The sequence below is a fragment of the Diplotaxodon limnothrissa genome, linkage group LG9, assembly GCF_057381915.1.
Source record: "Diplotaxodon limnothrissa isolate DT_005_m linkage group LG9, D_limnothrissa_male_GT1.1, whole genome shotgun sequence".
Taxonomy (NCBI): domain Eukaryota; kingdom Metazoa; phylum Chordata; class Actinopteri; order Cichliformes; family Cichlidae; genus Diplotaxodon; species Diplotaxodon limnothrissa.
Genome location: NC_140604.1, coordinates 17356917 through 17371372, shown reverse-complemented (window position 1 = coordinate 17371372; position 14456 = coordinate 17356917). Strand labels below are relative to the sequence as shown.

At 41.2% G+C, this 14456-nt stretch overlaps 1 protein-coding gene across 1 annotated transcript; it reads right to left on the bottom strand.

Moving 5' to 3' along the window:
- Nucleotides 1-1759: 1759 nt before the first annotated feature.
- LOC146625391 (serine/threonine-protein kinase H1-like) lies at nt 1760-13290 on the bottom strand. Its single transcript, XM_085362177.1, has 3 exons — nt 13025-13290; nt 11583-12291; nt 1760-2161 (listed from the first exon to the last, which is right to left on the bottom strand). The coding sequence occupies exons 1-3, from the start codon at nt 13288-13290 to the stop codon at nt 1760-1762; spliced, it is 1377 nt and encodes a 458-aa protein (XP_085218303.1).
- Nucleotides 13291-14456: the final 1166 nt, after the last annotated feature.

Here is a 14456-nt window from a genome sequence, read left to right as displayed (position 1 = left end):
ATTGATCTCGGGTCACTGAGTATGGGCAGCCTTTGAGAGGCGAGTGTTAAGTGTCTGTGCTCCCTGCTGAAGAAATAATACACAGACCTCTTCCAAATTACATCATAGTGTACATTTTTACAGCTTGGTAAAGCATCTTCTTTGCTGTATTGGTGAGAATGGAGCTGGGTGGTTTTTCCAAGTTGAACTTGTATTTCAGTGGCAACCTTAAGGTCCATTTATTAGCACTTTCTAAAGATTCCAGCTGCATCCCACGGCCATCTCTAAAGTTTCATTATCAAGAGCAAAAATGATGTGACCTTGAAGTTAATTTTGCCTGACTGGTGTTTGGCCAAGATAGTTCAAGCTGATACTAAACAGCTTGTAGTATTTGTCAGCCGAAGGCCACGAGAAGGGATTGAGAGCATAGCATGGAACATCTTAGCTATTTAAAAAAAGCTAACAGTGTTATGACATTTTTGACCATGTGAATAATATGAACAAATTGTGTTTTATTCTGTTACAAGAAACCACTGCCATTGGGGTGCGCCAGGGAGCCCACTGGTTGCCATTGTTTTGGCAGGGTGTGCGTGTCAAATCAAAGGATTTCACACTGAAATGATTAATGTGTTTTGCTTCACTAGTTAGTGGTTTGAGTGTTGTGGCTAATGTGTATATGTGCATCAGTGGTTTTGAAAATAATCTAGATTTTTTTTTTTTTTTTACAACCATGGACTTGAATATTAAACTTTAATATACAAACTGTCTCGTCTCTCTTGTGCTGTCTTTTTATTGCGCTCTCTTACACTTACAACTCTTACAATTGTCAGAAACAGTTTGAATCCATAGACAGTCCAAGCATTAGTTTTAAAAGATTTAACAACAAAAGGAAAATCCACCAATATCTGGTGGATTTTCCTTTTGTTGTTAAATCTTTTAAAACGTAATGTCTGATAAATAACACTGGATTTCACTGGCAATTATATTTGGCATCACGCTTGCATTTTAATCCAGCCTTTCCACGCCTTTCCCCTCCTGTAACATATTTGCATTTCAATTTAAAACTTCTCACTGGAAAATAACACATATTCTTAAGAAGGCTCTTTGCTGTTGTTTACAGCTCACACAAAGTGTGCAGGAGAAGATGCAGCTCTTTATCCCAGGGCTTCGTTTTAACGTGATAGAGGCCTGCCACTGTATATATATGGGTTGTGCTTTCAGTGTTTCCACAGGACTGTGGGTGCTCCTATGTAGGAGGAATGAAAACAAAGGGAAAGACAAGAGCGCTGTCATACTTCCTTCTTTTTCCTCAAAATATGCTGTGTGGTGATGGGGGAGTTTAAATAATAAAAAAAAATAGATCAAAGAGGAAACAGCAATATTTTATCATCCTGGCTATAATTACCTCCCATTGCTCAAATGATAAATTTTTAGGTTTTTAGAATGAACCTCTTCACAGGCAGGTGATGTTGTGACTCATAATGATCTAAATGAGACCTTGAATCCATTAGTCTGAGCAGTGTGAATAACCAGGGGCTGGAGATTTTGTGGAGGTGGACAGCTCTGTCTCTGTATTGGCCAGAACCTCAGAATCAAAGGATATTCACCCACAAGAAACTAATGGAAGATGGAAATGAGCCTTTAGGGGAACCTGGGTTATTACTCTGGTAGAAAAACCTGACTTCAATCCAGAAAACTTTCTTGTCACAACACCTGTCCCAGGCACTTAGGCTCCCTGTGGTTCGTGAGCAGAGCTGGGGCAGCTGGTTCCATCCTTTCATTAGCCTTCTCGTGAATCTAATGCTTTAGTTGGATGATGCTGATGCTCCTTGTGCCCTCTGGCTCGAGGTTGTATGGCTCTCTGAGGCTGAATCAGTCCAGCTGCTCTTCCCTGCTGCTGCTGCTGCTTCGGCTTTGTCTCTGGTGGCATTAGCCTTCCCAGGCTGCTGGCATCAGTGGAGCTTGTGGTGCTGCTGCTGGGGCACCGGGAGGAGCTGCGTGATGCCCGCTGCCTGAGATTCTGCGAAATAGATCTATGGAGGTTCGTCATGGAGGAGTTGGCTGCCGTGGTGACCACCCAGGGGTGGCGGACGGCTTTTTCGGCAGTGAGGCGGGTGGCCGGGTCCAACACTAGCAGGTGCAGAATGAAGTCCTTAGCCAAGTTGGACACTGAAGGCCAAGGCTGTGGATAGAACAAGCAGACTATTAACACTCTCACCCAAGAAGATGACAATTCAGCCTACAAAACCCCTCACACACACACACAGACACCCACAGCGCTCTAATAGCTGGGTATCTAGAAGAGGCGCATGCACAGATTCCGAGCTGCTTCAAAGCGGGATGCAAGATTTCATTCTAACAAAGCAATAAAACTATGATCCCTGAGCTCTGCAGGCCTAACAAGCAGAACTAAACTCAAAAGAAAGCTAAATGTCACTGGGCAAAAGGAAGCAGCAGTCTTGGCTGAATGAATACAAAGACTGGGAGGTAGGACAGCTCTGCTGCATGTGTGGGATTTTTTTGGGTGCACAATAAAGGCAGCAAAGATGAGCTTCAGTGGAATCCATTGCAAATCATCCGCCTTGTCATGACCCAAGCTGACATTAAAGAGTGCTTTGAAATCGGCAAAGCCATCTTTGCAGGGTGAGAGAAGACATCAGAATCCTTATCATAATTCAAATTCATTAAATTATTCATCACAGCCTTGGTTCTTAGTCAGGGAATCAACTTTCTAGAGGCCTGCCTCGGGAAAGTGATGACCTTTGTGCTTCCATCAAATTTTAAATAAAAATATTATTGATACAGATTTTCAACTAGATTGATCTGGAATCAAAGCAAAAAGAAAAACAGGCAACTGGTTAATGTTGAATGGTCATAATCATTATCACAATTTTACAAAAATCCTTGATTACAATTAAACTAAGAAAACATACATATAAATATATTCAAAACAATAAAAACTTGACATAATAAAGCAATACTGTAAGTAAAAATGACAACAAAAGGTCGCTGTGCTTGATGTGACCAAGAAGTTTCACATTTAAAAGAAATTAACTTCTCTAATTGTACAAATTTCAGATGGTTCAACTTGTCTGGCTTTTAGCAAATTAAATCCATTTTTTTTTCTAATGTTGGCATTAAGAGACAGTTTTCATCTTAGAACCTGGTCCAGTGCAATACTGATTTATAGTTTCACATATATGTGAAGCCAGAGATTTGCCAAAACTCACTTATATGTTTTATTTAAAGCACAGTTTGTCATCCAGCCAAGCACATTTTTTTTATTTTTTAATGAGAGGATATTTTCAGTATGAGAGTTTTCAGTATGTGTCCTGCTGAAAGTAGTGATGTTTACTTCTAAAGGCAGCATTTAGATCTGAGTTTAAATAAATTTAGGATTGAATTGTAGGAGTACAGTACCACTTGGGCCACAAAAGGAACTATCGTCTATGAAAAAGTATTATTTAAAGATAGAGATGAATTGTAGTCCTTCTAAATTTTGACACTTTTAAAAAAAATGGCAACTAAAAGAGGTCCTAAAACAGAACCCTGTGGTACACCTTTGTTAACACTTATGTAACTAGAGTAATTAGAAAACAAATTGCATGATTTTTCCATCAAATTTGGTGATTTCAATTATTACTGAGTAGTATTGAACACAATGAAAAGATCCCTTTCTTAATCTCTGTTCTCTATTTCCATATTCAGCACAGTGCGCTCAAATATTTCTGTGGCATGTTTGTCTGAGGACTGAAAAAGCTAAACGCAGTGAAATCAGAGTGTAAAACTCTCTGCTTCTTTGCTCAACCTTGCTCAGACTAAATCTCACTCTTTAGGGAGGTCTAGCTCTCCATTTTAATCCTGAAATACATTTCTCTCTCCTTTTTTTGTCTCTGGCGGAGTAATGACAATTAATCAAGCATGAAATTGACAATCGCGAGACTGTTGCCGGTGAGAGGAATTCAAAGAAGTGGGGGACTTTCTTATTCTCACAGTGTAGTGACTGGGGGTGGGGTGGGGAGTGTGAGTGTATAAGCACAGCACAGGGTGCTGAGCTGCCAGCAGAACGAGTCTGAAAAAAAAGAAAAGATTCTCAGTCAAACTTTCTTCTCACACTGTTGTTATTTCACACCTGAGAGGCAGGCAGAGTGACACCGTTTGATTGAGCTCCCACGACTAACAAGTCTGACTTTCCCCTTTATCTGGCACTGGTGGTGATTTGGCGAGGCCTCTTATTACCTTGCCATGAAATACACACTTGATAGCAGCTGTGGCTAGCAGATGCCTTTTGTCCTTGATCTGAAATAACGGGAATACATACGTTTAGTGCCTGATGGCAATGTATGAGAAAAAAGCTGGAATTATGCAGTAAAAGTCTTTGATGCTGCTGTTGAGAGGTATCAAAAGTTTCCCTTCCTCCTGTACACTTAAAGAAGAAGAGACATAACTGAGTTGCCTCCTTGGAACCGAGCCTCCTTCAGGAAGTTTATCTCTCCCCCTTATTTTGAACATTTTTCACGTCAAAATACACAAAGGCTTTATTGCGTTTAGAGGAAGGGGGCGAGAGCTAGTGTTATACATCACTGCTGAGCTGAGAGCTAGCCAACGAGGGGAGAGAAAGAGAGAGGAGGGAGATGAGTGGAGTGCAGATACGGTATAAGCAGTGGAAAAACCTACAGGGCTTGGCTTATTGAGCAACATCTTGTTAGAGTGAATGAGAAGCTCCAGTGACTGTGTTTGCGCCACGCTACATCTTTACCTGACAAAGCTGTAATTGCAACAAATGAAGAAAACGCTAGAAGCTTGGATTGCGCTAATGTGATCAGGAGGATAACGCACTTTTGAGTAATGAGTGTTACCGGCTCAGCTCAGGCCCGCAACAAACAAAGGACAACCGGGTTCAATTTCCTGATCAGTTTATCTAATTGAACATTTAGTGGGGTGTGGACGTGTCAGGTGTCAGTGGTGCATGGTAAATGTTTGCAGGGTGCTGGACAGGGAGAAGCAGAAGATGCCCAGAGAGTGGACTAAAAGAGCAGGCGTTATACCCTTTGTTACTCTCACCTCTCAGGTGCAACCATCAAGGCTCATGCTGGGAGTAAAAAGGGAGAAGCAGCAAGAGCAGATCACATGAAGCACTCCACGAGTGTCTGTCTCACAATTTACTGCAATCTGATTCACCTGGCAGCCTTCCCCGAGCAAGAAAGCCAAGGTAAATATGCTTCATCATAATAAGTCCAAATAGAGAAGGTGGCCTGTTGCTAATTCAGGTGAAAGTACCAGCTAACCCACAGTAATCAAAATATCAATACTCGGATGCAGGAGAGAGTGGGCTGTCATGTACAATATACTGTGGCCAAGTGGAGGCTGGGGCTGTTCACATGGTGCTCACTAGGGGGCAGACTGGCCTAACCATTACCCCATTTGGCCTCCTGCTTGGAGATGTAGACATTTGGGCTGGGTCAGGAAAGTGTGGCTTCCATAACACAGCGGCAGAATGCAGAGGAGGTTACCAAGCTACCTGGACAGAACTAATGCGAGGACTGCTGCTTTACATGCAAAAGACTGCCACACATTCACGCTCGCAGGCACACAAACAAAATACAGTCACACAGATGAGATGTCCCCGATTATGTGCAAAGGAAATTATTTGTCTTATACAGAGAGAAGGGACTAAGTGATAAGGCGTTCAAAGCCCTTGAGGCTACATCCGTTCCTTCTTCTGTCCTGCTTGTCCTCTGCCCCCTCCTCTTTTCCTCACTCGCATCCTCCCTCACTCCCGTGCCATCAACCCCCGGCTCCCCCTCTTCCTCACGCTCACTACTGAGCAAACACATCAGCGTGAGTTTGCACTACAGGTCCTCAGGCGAGGAGCTGCTGCACCTGTGAGTGGAGCGTGCATGGCACGTATGAATGTACCGTTTGTGTGTCTGCTGCTAGTGCAATAAAAGAAGGGGTGGGGGCTGCCGGTGAGACAAAGGGACTCAATTTGTGGGAAGGTGCCAGCGGCCTTCTGCATTTCCGATTCAGTCTCACCTTCGCCTCTCTCCTCAAACCTCCCCCATCCCACTCACATTTTCACGCAAAATTACACACATGCATGTGCCCAAAGTCCCCGTTCAGCCTGAATAAAAACAAAAGGTTGCTGATACATTTGGAAAAATGTTTGTAATTGCAGCCCCTGTGTATTAATTTACATAGTGAGGAAGAGGAGAAAAAACAGTTATGTCCATCTGTACCTGAAGTTAATCCTTTTTGCTACACTGCATCATTGAATACATATTTATACATGGTCTCCGATGACTGCAGTCTGCTGTAAATGCTTAAAAAAACCCATGTGTTAATGCATGTGGTTATACAGAAATATGCTAACTTACTTAACATGGCTTTGGGCTGGGTAGAGTGAAACTTTTAGGCTTAAAAGTAATAACTCATTCCTGTAACACTGTAAATGCAAACAATACCCTCACTTATATTGAGTTATCTGCATTGAGTTTTTGCTTTAGAGTACAGCCTTGCATACTTGTTTGATTTAATAATTTGATCTGGTTTCATCGTCTGCACTGTTAATATTTAACTTTAAACCCTTAAGTTAGCAGCGCAGGGATTTTTGTTTCAGTAATTTTGCAGTCTTGTGGTGATTGAGATTCTTGTTTTGATTAGTGCTCCTGGTCAGTGGTGTTGTTAGGGTTTGTGGACCTGTTATTGCGCAGCGCATGGGGAACAGAAATGTAACAAAAGTGGGATTTTTTTAGTTCTCTTTTCTTTTTAAATGATAAAATTTGCTAAACCTAGGTTGTCCAAAGTGCATTTAATTCAAACTGAAATTCTTTTAGTTCATGTGAATTATCCTCATTAGTACTAAACACTCAAAATATTATTATTCACCCTTATTAAGCAGATACACATATTTTACGAGGCAGCAAGTCTACATAATTTTTATGCATTTATTTATTTATTTTTTGTAAAGCCCATTAAACAAATTTGTGTTGCCGTAACACTTCATAATGCAAAAGGGGCTGATACGCTGGATAGGTAACAAAAATCTAATAAATGTACCGGGCTTGCTCTAATACAGCACTGCAGGTTTTCAATAAATTAATAGCAGCGGGTATTTGGGTTTTAAACCATATCTAGATTTACCAGATGGTTTCCACTGTTTAATATTATCACTTGTTGTGTCAAATTGTACTAATTTACTGCATCTCTGCCATCTTGTTGAAGCAGAATGTGCACTGCCAGCAAATGTCTTCAAAGGCTGTCTTGCCATGCTGACTGCATCTGTGATCATACCAACTTTATTTTTACTCCTTTTTTTCCTATTGACCACAGAAATCGAGTTAATTATGTCTTCATTCCTTTCGACTGCTTTACTTTCAGTGTCTCGCTATGGCATTTGCTTTGTTTGCACTGTTACGCCATACTGGGACACTTGATTGGAACGAGCCATTGTTCATGTTATTGGCAACACCTGCTCTCCAGTCTCTGTGGAGGTGAAAATGCACAGATTGGATTGACATCCAATCACATTCACTTGTAACATCTCAAGTCAAGAAGATATCACTCCAGGCAAACCACCCCTGTCATTCAGTAGTAGTACGCCGTAAGACACTGAGGATCCAGTCAGTCAGTGTTCCCCTTCTTGCTGCGAAAAGCACATTTTTTGGGAAGGGGGCAAAGTCCAATAGTCACTTTGTTTAATTGGTGGACATATCATTCCAACTGATGCGCTTCAAGTCAAGTTTAGTATGTGAAAGAAATTCCTGAGGCACCCAAAGAGAGGAACCCTTCTTAATGACATGAGGAGCCCTTGTGATGACAGACGTCCACGTTTTGTGGGTACTTGTCAACCTTCACTACATTATTATCACAGCGTGCGCGCTTAACTGTGTTGTCACTCTGCTGGAGAGGGTGGATACTCGCACATGACAGAGAATAAGTGCCTTGTCAACATGGAAATGTGATTGATGGCTGATCTATCAAGCCCTGGACTGTTACTCAGCCATGTATGATGTCTTTATAATACGACCATATGAATTTACAGATTGATGCCTTGACTGCATCTCACTGAGATGTGAGAGACTGAGCGTACGGTTCTATAAATGTTGCTTTTAGCTTTAATGTCAAGACTTTTTCCTCACTAGCGTGGCCTACATATGTGCTATGTCAAAAACCACCATGAAAAACATAAAATAAGCTCTTGCATGAAGTTTAGAAGGATTTTGCATTATTGTTCAGCTGGTGGTCAGTGCAGCGGTAAACACAGGGATAATAGTCCAGGGCCTATGTAAGGGAGCCTCTTGTATGCCAGACTAAAATGTCAGACTGCATCCCTAAGAATCGAGCCAGGCTTAAAGCCCAGTGAATAATCCAGCGTTGTGTGTAATCAGCGTGAAAGAACAAGCCCGAACTCACTACTGAGCTTGACTGAATAGGCTTTTAAAAATACCCACTTCAGTTATATGATATAGGGAAGTGGGGAGAAAATCACGCAAGGCCCCATTTCCCACCATTTCAAAGCATTCTCAAAGAACCAAACCAAGCGAGGAACTCAAAGACATCACAACAAACTTTCACATTTTCTTTCATGTGCTTTGCAATATTGCAGAAGAAGACATGAAAACAAGGAGAGGTTCACCTTGTTACCACACCAGTACTGCAATGTGCTGAGCTGACTTTTTTTTCCTACTTATGTCAGGCAAGGATGGAAGGATGGTACCATTTCTGGTAGTTCTAAAAGCGCAGTGATTAAGGTATGAATTATTATTGTGTGGTGAGTAGATGTAATGACCATATGTGAAGAAATGTTTTGCATAATTTCAGAGCATGCACGTCATAAATAATGCCAGATTATACTATAGGGAGAAGACCAGATGTCAAAATGAAAATCAGGGATTTAGTTAAAACTACATTTTTTTCAATGATTATGCTGGAAGCAGATGCACTTCAGTGGGTGAGGCCACAGCTGGCCAAAGAGTTGAAAATGAACAAAGACGCATTTCTAATAGATGCTCAAGGTTACCTTGACAGTTTTCTCCAGCTTCCTTCTGTTTTCAAGATTAAGATTTAATGCCTTATGCCAAAACAAACTGGGTTTTTCCCTAACAAAAGTAAAGTTGGTATTTAAAAAGAGAGCGCAATGGCAAGATTGCTTGTAAGAGGTGGAAACTTGGAGATTTTTGCAACTGAGCCTCCTGCATATGCATTCCTGGCAGTTTCTTTCTCAAGGCATAAAATATAGAAAGAGGAATATTTAAATCAAGCATGAAAACTCATGCAGGTGCAGGATTATCATAGCCTGCACGATCAGATTTGAAGTGAAATAGCTGAAGAACTGAGAGAACAAAGGGATGACGACATGGACTTTGAACCCTATCTTGAAAACAATCGTGCCTCAGATAGAGATCAAACACAGTCAAATTAAACTGTTAAAATTTCAGGACCATGGACAGCGCTCACAGTTTTCACCATAATCTCATGAGTTGTCCTCTAACACGACCTGCACGGATTGTCAGACACACACACACACACACACACACACACACACACACACACACACACACACACACACACACACACACACACACACAAGATTCCCCATGAAATCTGCAAAAAAATGCGTTGCACATGTTGACGGTAAAGAAATAAACTTTTGTTAATCAGGCATTTCCTGAAGTGATCTAAGTTGTTTTAATAGAAGAGCGCAACAGAACCAATGTCAAAAAATATTTGCACGGTTTGCAGTCCCACATTAGAGCCTGTCAGTTACTGAAGAATGTTTTCATTATAATGATTCTCTGCCACATTAGGCCTAGATTTAACATATACATGTATGACCTAAATTTAAATGCTTTTCTGGTTGCAATTAACAAGCTGTGCCTGTCCTGTTAGGAAATTACCTGCAGCTGAATCTCATCACTCAGTTTGCGATCATGGTCCAAACTGAATGGCTCCTGGGAGATTGGGCATGTTATATTGAAATAAACCGACTGTTTAGAAACCAGTGCAACATGTAGATCACAAATAAAAGTTACCACAGCACTATTTGGGAAGTATAAAAGAAGTATAAAACTTGATCATAATTTTGCATTCCATAAACCAAGCAATCACTGTGCTAGCAACAAGCTACAGCACGTTAACAGTTACTTTAAACAGACAGTTTCGCTGAGTGTTGCTAGAGTTCAGCATATGAATACCACTCTCAGTGGGGGAAAAGTCACCTCACAATATAAAATGCAAAGAAAACACATTTAACTGTATAAAAATATGATTTCAGTATGGAATTATTTTAGCACTCTACCTAGTTAGCTGCTAAAAGGCTAATATTAGCTATGTGCTAGCAACCTATACTGGCTTGACCTAAGGCACTTCGAAACATATTGATGTTAATAATACTTTAGCTTTTAAATCATCCACATTCTACACCAACACAAGTGACATGGTTTAGGTTAATTTGGATACTTATCAGTAAGTCGGCCTACAGATTTTCAGGATCCTACTGTGTTAGGTTTTGTATTGTTGATTGTCATTTATGCTTAGAAATATTTAACCATATATGCTTAGAGGTGTATAATCATTTGTAGATTGAAAGAATGTCTCATCCTAGGAGGTCTGTAACAACTCTGAGTAGCATGAAGGGGGAGGGCGTTCACTCCTCTACAGAGTGTTCTGGCATAGATCACACACCTCCTAGGAGAGGTCGTATTTTCTCTTTGTTGATATATGTCATAGCAAACATATGTATATCTCTTTAAGTATAAGAGCCTTTTGTTCAGATGGACCCGCTAGACTCCTGGCACCAGCGTTTGGGGAGTCTTCACAGGGTCACATCTTGACCTCACACACACACACACACATACACACACACACACACATACACACACACACACACACACACACACACACACATACACAGTATTCTTTGTTCACATGTATACCTATGTAAGATGTTATATGTTAATGACCCTATGCATATTCATGTAACCACAATAAAAGGAGTGCTATGGGGAACCTGGCTGAGAGTCTGACGGAGGTCAAGTGGGGGAACGACGCTTGACCCCAGGCAGGTCTCCCTCATGCATGAGTAACATGAAGAACTTTGCCTACTTCGGGTCTTGCTTGCTGTGTAATTATATTGTCCTCAACGTTCCAGCGAATAGGTTCAAGCTACAAACCTATCATACTGTTTTCCATTTTCACCTGGTCCTTATGGCTGATATCCACTTGTTTGTCATTAAAGGGTATGTTTTTCAGTTCAGCCTGTAAATTACATCTGTGGGCTACTTTTCCTGCTCATAGTGTCTCTAACAACATTTTGTGTATTTTTCATTTCATGATTAGCAGAAAAACATCAACAAACAGGCACATTTACCCACCAAAAAATTAATAAAAAGACAAAAATTCTTCTTGAATCTGCTGTGGGTCGCACTTAAATCCAATCTGTCTTCATATTTCCTTTATTCTGGTCAAAGAGTTTTAGCAGTAGCACAACGTGCTTATGGTGCAAAATTTTCTCATTTAGTTTATTAAATCCTCTAGAACCTCTATTTGCTATCCAAAATTACTTACTAAACATAACTGAACAAAAAGTCCAGTAAACTTACATTTCCACGGAAGCTATATTTTCCTCTCACAATGGATCTGTAGAGCCGTGTGCGGCTGTCATCCTCAAACGGCACAGTTCCACTCAGCAAAATGTAGGCAATTACCCCTAAAGCCCACATGTCCACTGCACAGGAATAGGGTCTCCTCAGCAACATTTCAGGAGCCATGTACTCAGGGGTTCCACAAGTGGTCCTCAAAGACCACGACTCTCCAGTTTCCTCGTTGCCTCGTTCAGAAATCTCACACCTGGTGAGTGTGCTGGCAAAAGCAGACAATCCAAAGTCGGTCACCAACAATCTGGAGTCTGCTCCGGGGTGGTAGTACAGAAGATTCTCAGGCTTCAAGTCTCTGTGGGTGATTCCCAGGCTGTGCAGGTATACCAATGCAGCCAGTATCATCTGGATGGCCTGGGTAGCATCTCGCTCAGTGAAGTGGCCCCTGCTAACAACACGGTCCAAAAGTTCCCCTCCTGTTGCCAGTTCCAGTACCATGTAAACACGCTGTGGAAACTGGAACACCTCAACCAGCTGAATGACATTAGCATGGCTCACCCTCTGCAGCACTGCTAGTTCAGAATCACACACCTCACGACCCTCTGGGGCCTCTACCTCCATCATTTTTATGGCAAAGGGCTGGCGAGTTGCCCTGTGCTCCACACGCACAACACGACTGAAGCTTCCACGACCAATCAGGGCTTTGATGTCATACCTGACAGGGCAGAAGGGGAATGGTGACTCATTACAGCATAACTATCTCATGATACACTGCTGCAAAGCACTAAATGTCTCTCCCTGCAGCTGCAGTCCTGATGTATGGGAATATATGTTTTGCACTATGCTATACAGCATGCAAAGTCGATCAAACCAATATGTATGATCCTGATTTAGATCGCCAATAAACAAGGCAATACTTTATGCAAGCTTTGAATTATGGGATGATGAGCAATACACATGTTTCCCCTTAAAAAGGAATCAGTTTTGTTCCTTTAATTGTTTCTAGGCCTTTATCTGACAAGTACAGGAAGGCGGTGTTTCCGGCATTAAAACCCCCAAGGATCTCAAATGACTGTCTACCATTATTGCAGGATGTTGGGTTGGAAAGAATGAGAAAGACGAATGTTAAAAGGCTCCTATGAGCACTGCAAATGCAGGCTTTTCCACTTATGTTTGGCTGTAAATTGCTATTGCCAAATAATGTACTGGCCTCAAGATTAGTGGATAAAAGCCAATCTATCAGTTGCCACTTTCCTGGATTTTGAGGGGCCTAAATTTCAACCATCCACCATGTTATATTTGATTCTTGATTTTTTTTTTCCAGTACAAGATTGGCAGATTTAAATATCATGGATGTACAAAATACAATTTCCAGCAAGCATAGCATGAAAAATACTGTCTGCTTTAAAAACTCTGAAGAAATAATTATTCAAACTGTGAACACTTACCGTGCTGTGACGCGTGGCTCAAACTTGTCCTTATACCTGGGAACCTTGTTCCATTCTTGTCTTTGTTTGATTTGCTGTTTGCTGCTTGGTCCTAGGTGAGGATTATCAACACTGGCAGAAAACCATGGATTTTTTTGCTTCTTCTTTTGTTTCTTTGGCTCATCATCATCCTCATGTCCTTTACTGAAAGCTACTAGTGACTGCACCACACTTACATAGCTTTTCTTAGATGCCTCAGGCAGCACCTTACTGTTCCCACAACCCATTTCTAAGACCAACATTTACTATGGAGCGAGCCGAGATTCCCCTTCATCTGCTGTGAACTGAAAGTGGCCTGAAAAAAAGAAAAAGAAAACCCAAACAAACCCAACTACCTGCTTGAGGTGTGTACACAGCAACAGTAAAGCTCCACCTTCCCACTAAGTTTGAATTTGTCAGGTGTGTGAAGTGATCCTTTCAGTCACTTGTGGTAAAAATGTCACGTAAACAGCAGTTGTTTTGAAGCTATTGTCACTCCTTGCAGATTGTTGCTATACTGCCACAGTAGCAGGAAAAGGAGTCAGGACTCCTGTCACTAGGCAACATAACACTGTAACCAAGAAAAAACAAAAAAGTGGAAAAAAAGAGAACAAATTCTTCTCCAAATTAAACATATAACTAAATAAATAGTCTTTCTACATGCAGATATGTACGGTGGCTGGGAAGTGCAAATCGCAACAAATTAAAAAACCGCAACAAATAAAAAACAAACCACAACAAATTACAAAAAGCCCACAACAAATTACAAAAAGCCCACAACAAAATACAAAAAGCCCCCAACAAATTACAAAAAGCCCACAACAAATTACAAAAAGCCCACAACAAAATACAAAAAGCCCACAACAAATTACAAAAAGCCCACAACAAATTACAAAAAGCCCACAACAAAATACAAAAAGCCCACAACAAATTACAAAAAGCCCACAACAAATTACAAAAAGCCCACAACAAAATACAAAAAGCCCACAACAAATTACAAAAAGCCCACAACAAATTACAAAAAGCCCACAACAAAATACAAAAAGCCCACAACAAATTACAAAAAGCCCACAACAAATTAAAAATCCTTGACGGAAAGGGATTGTCTGAAATACCGGAAGTGACACAAGCGTGATGTCACGAGAGGGGGCGTGGTCAGGGTTTTTGGTTGAGGCGCCACATTTCTGGGCCGAACAAAGCGCTAGCGAAAGAGCGAAAGTACACGGATAACACCAGCTATGGTTCGTACTTGCTGTGCGGTCGGTTGTAAAGTTAGATCGCACGGCCGGCAAGGGAATAAGGTTGAAAATGGTTTATCTTTTCATTCTTTCCCCACCTGGAAGCAACATGAGGCAGCTCATGTATCGGATGTTACCAAACGAAGGCGTCTAGCCTGGATAGCAGCTGTGAGACG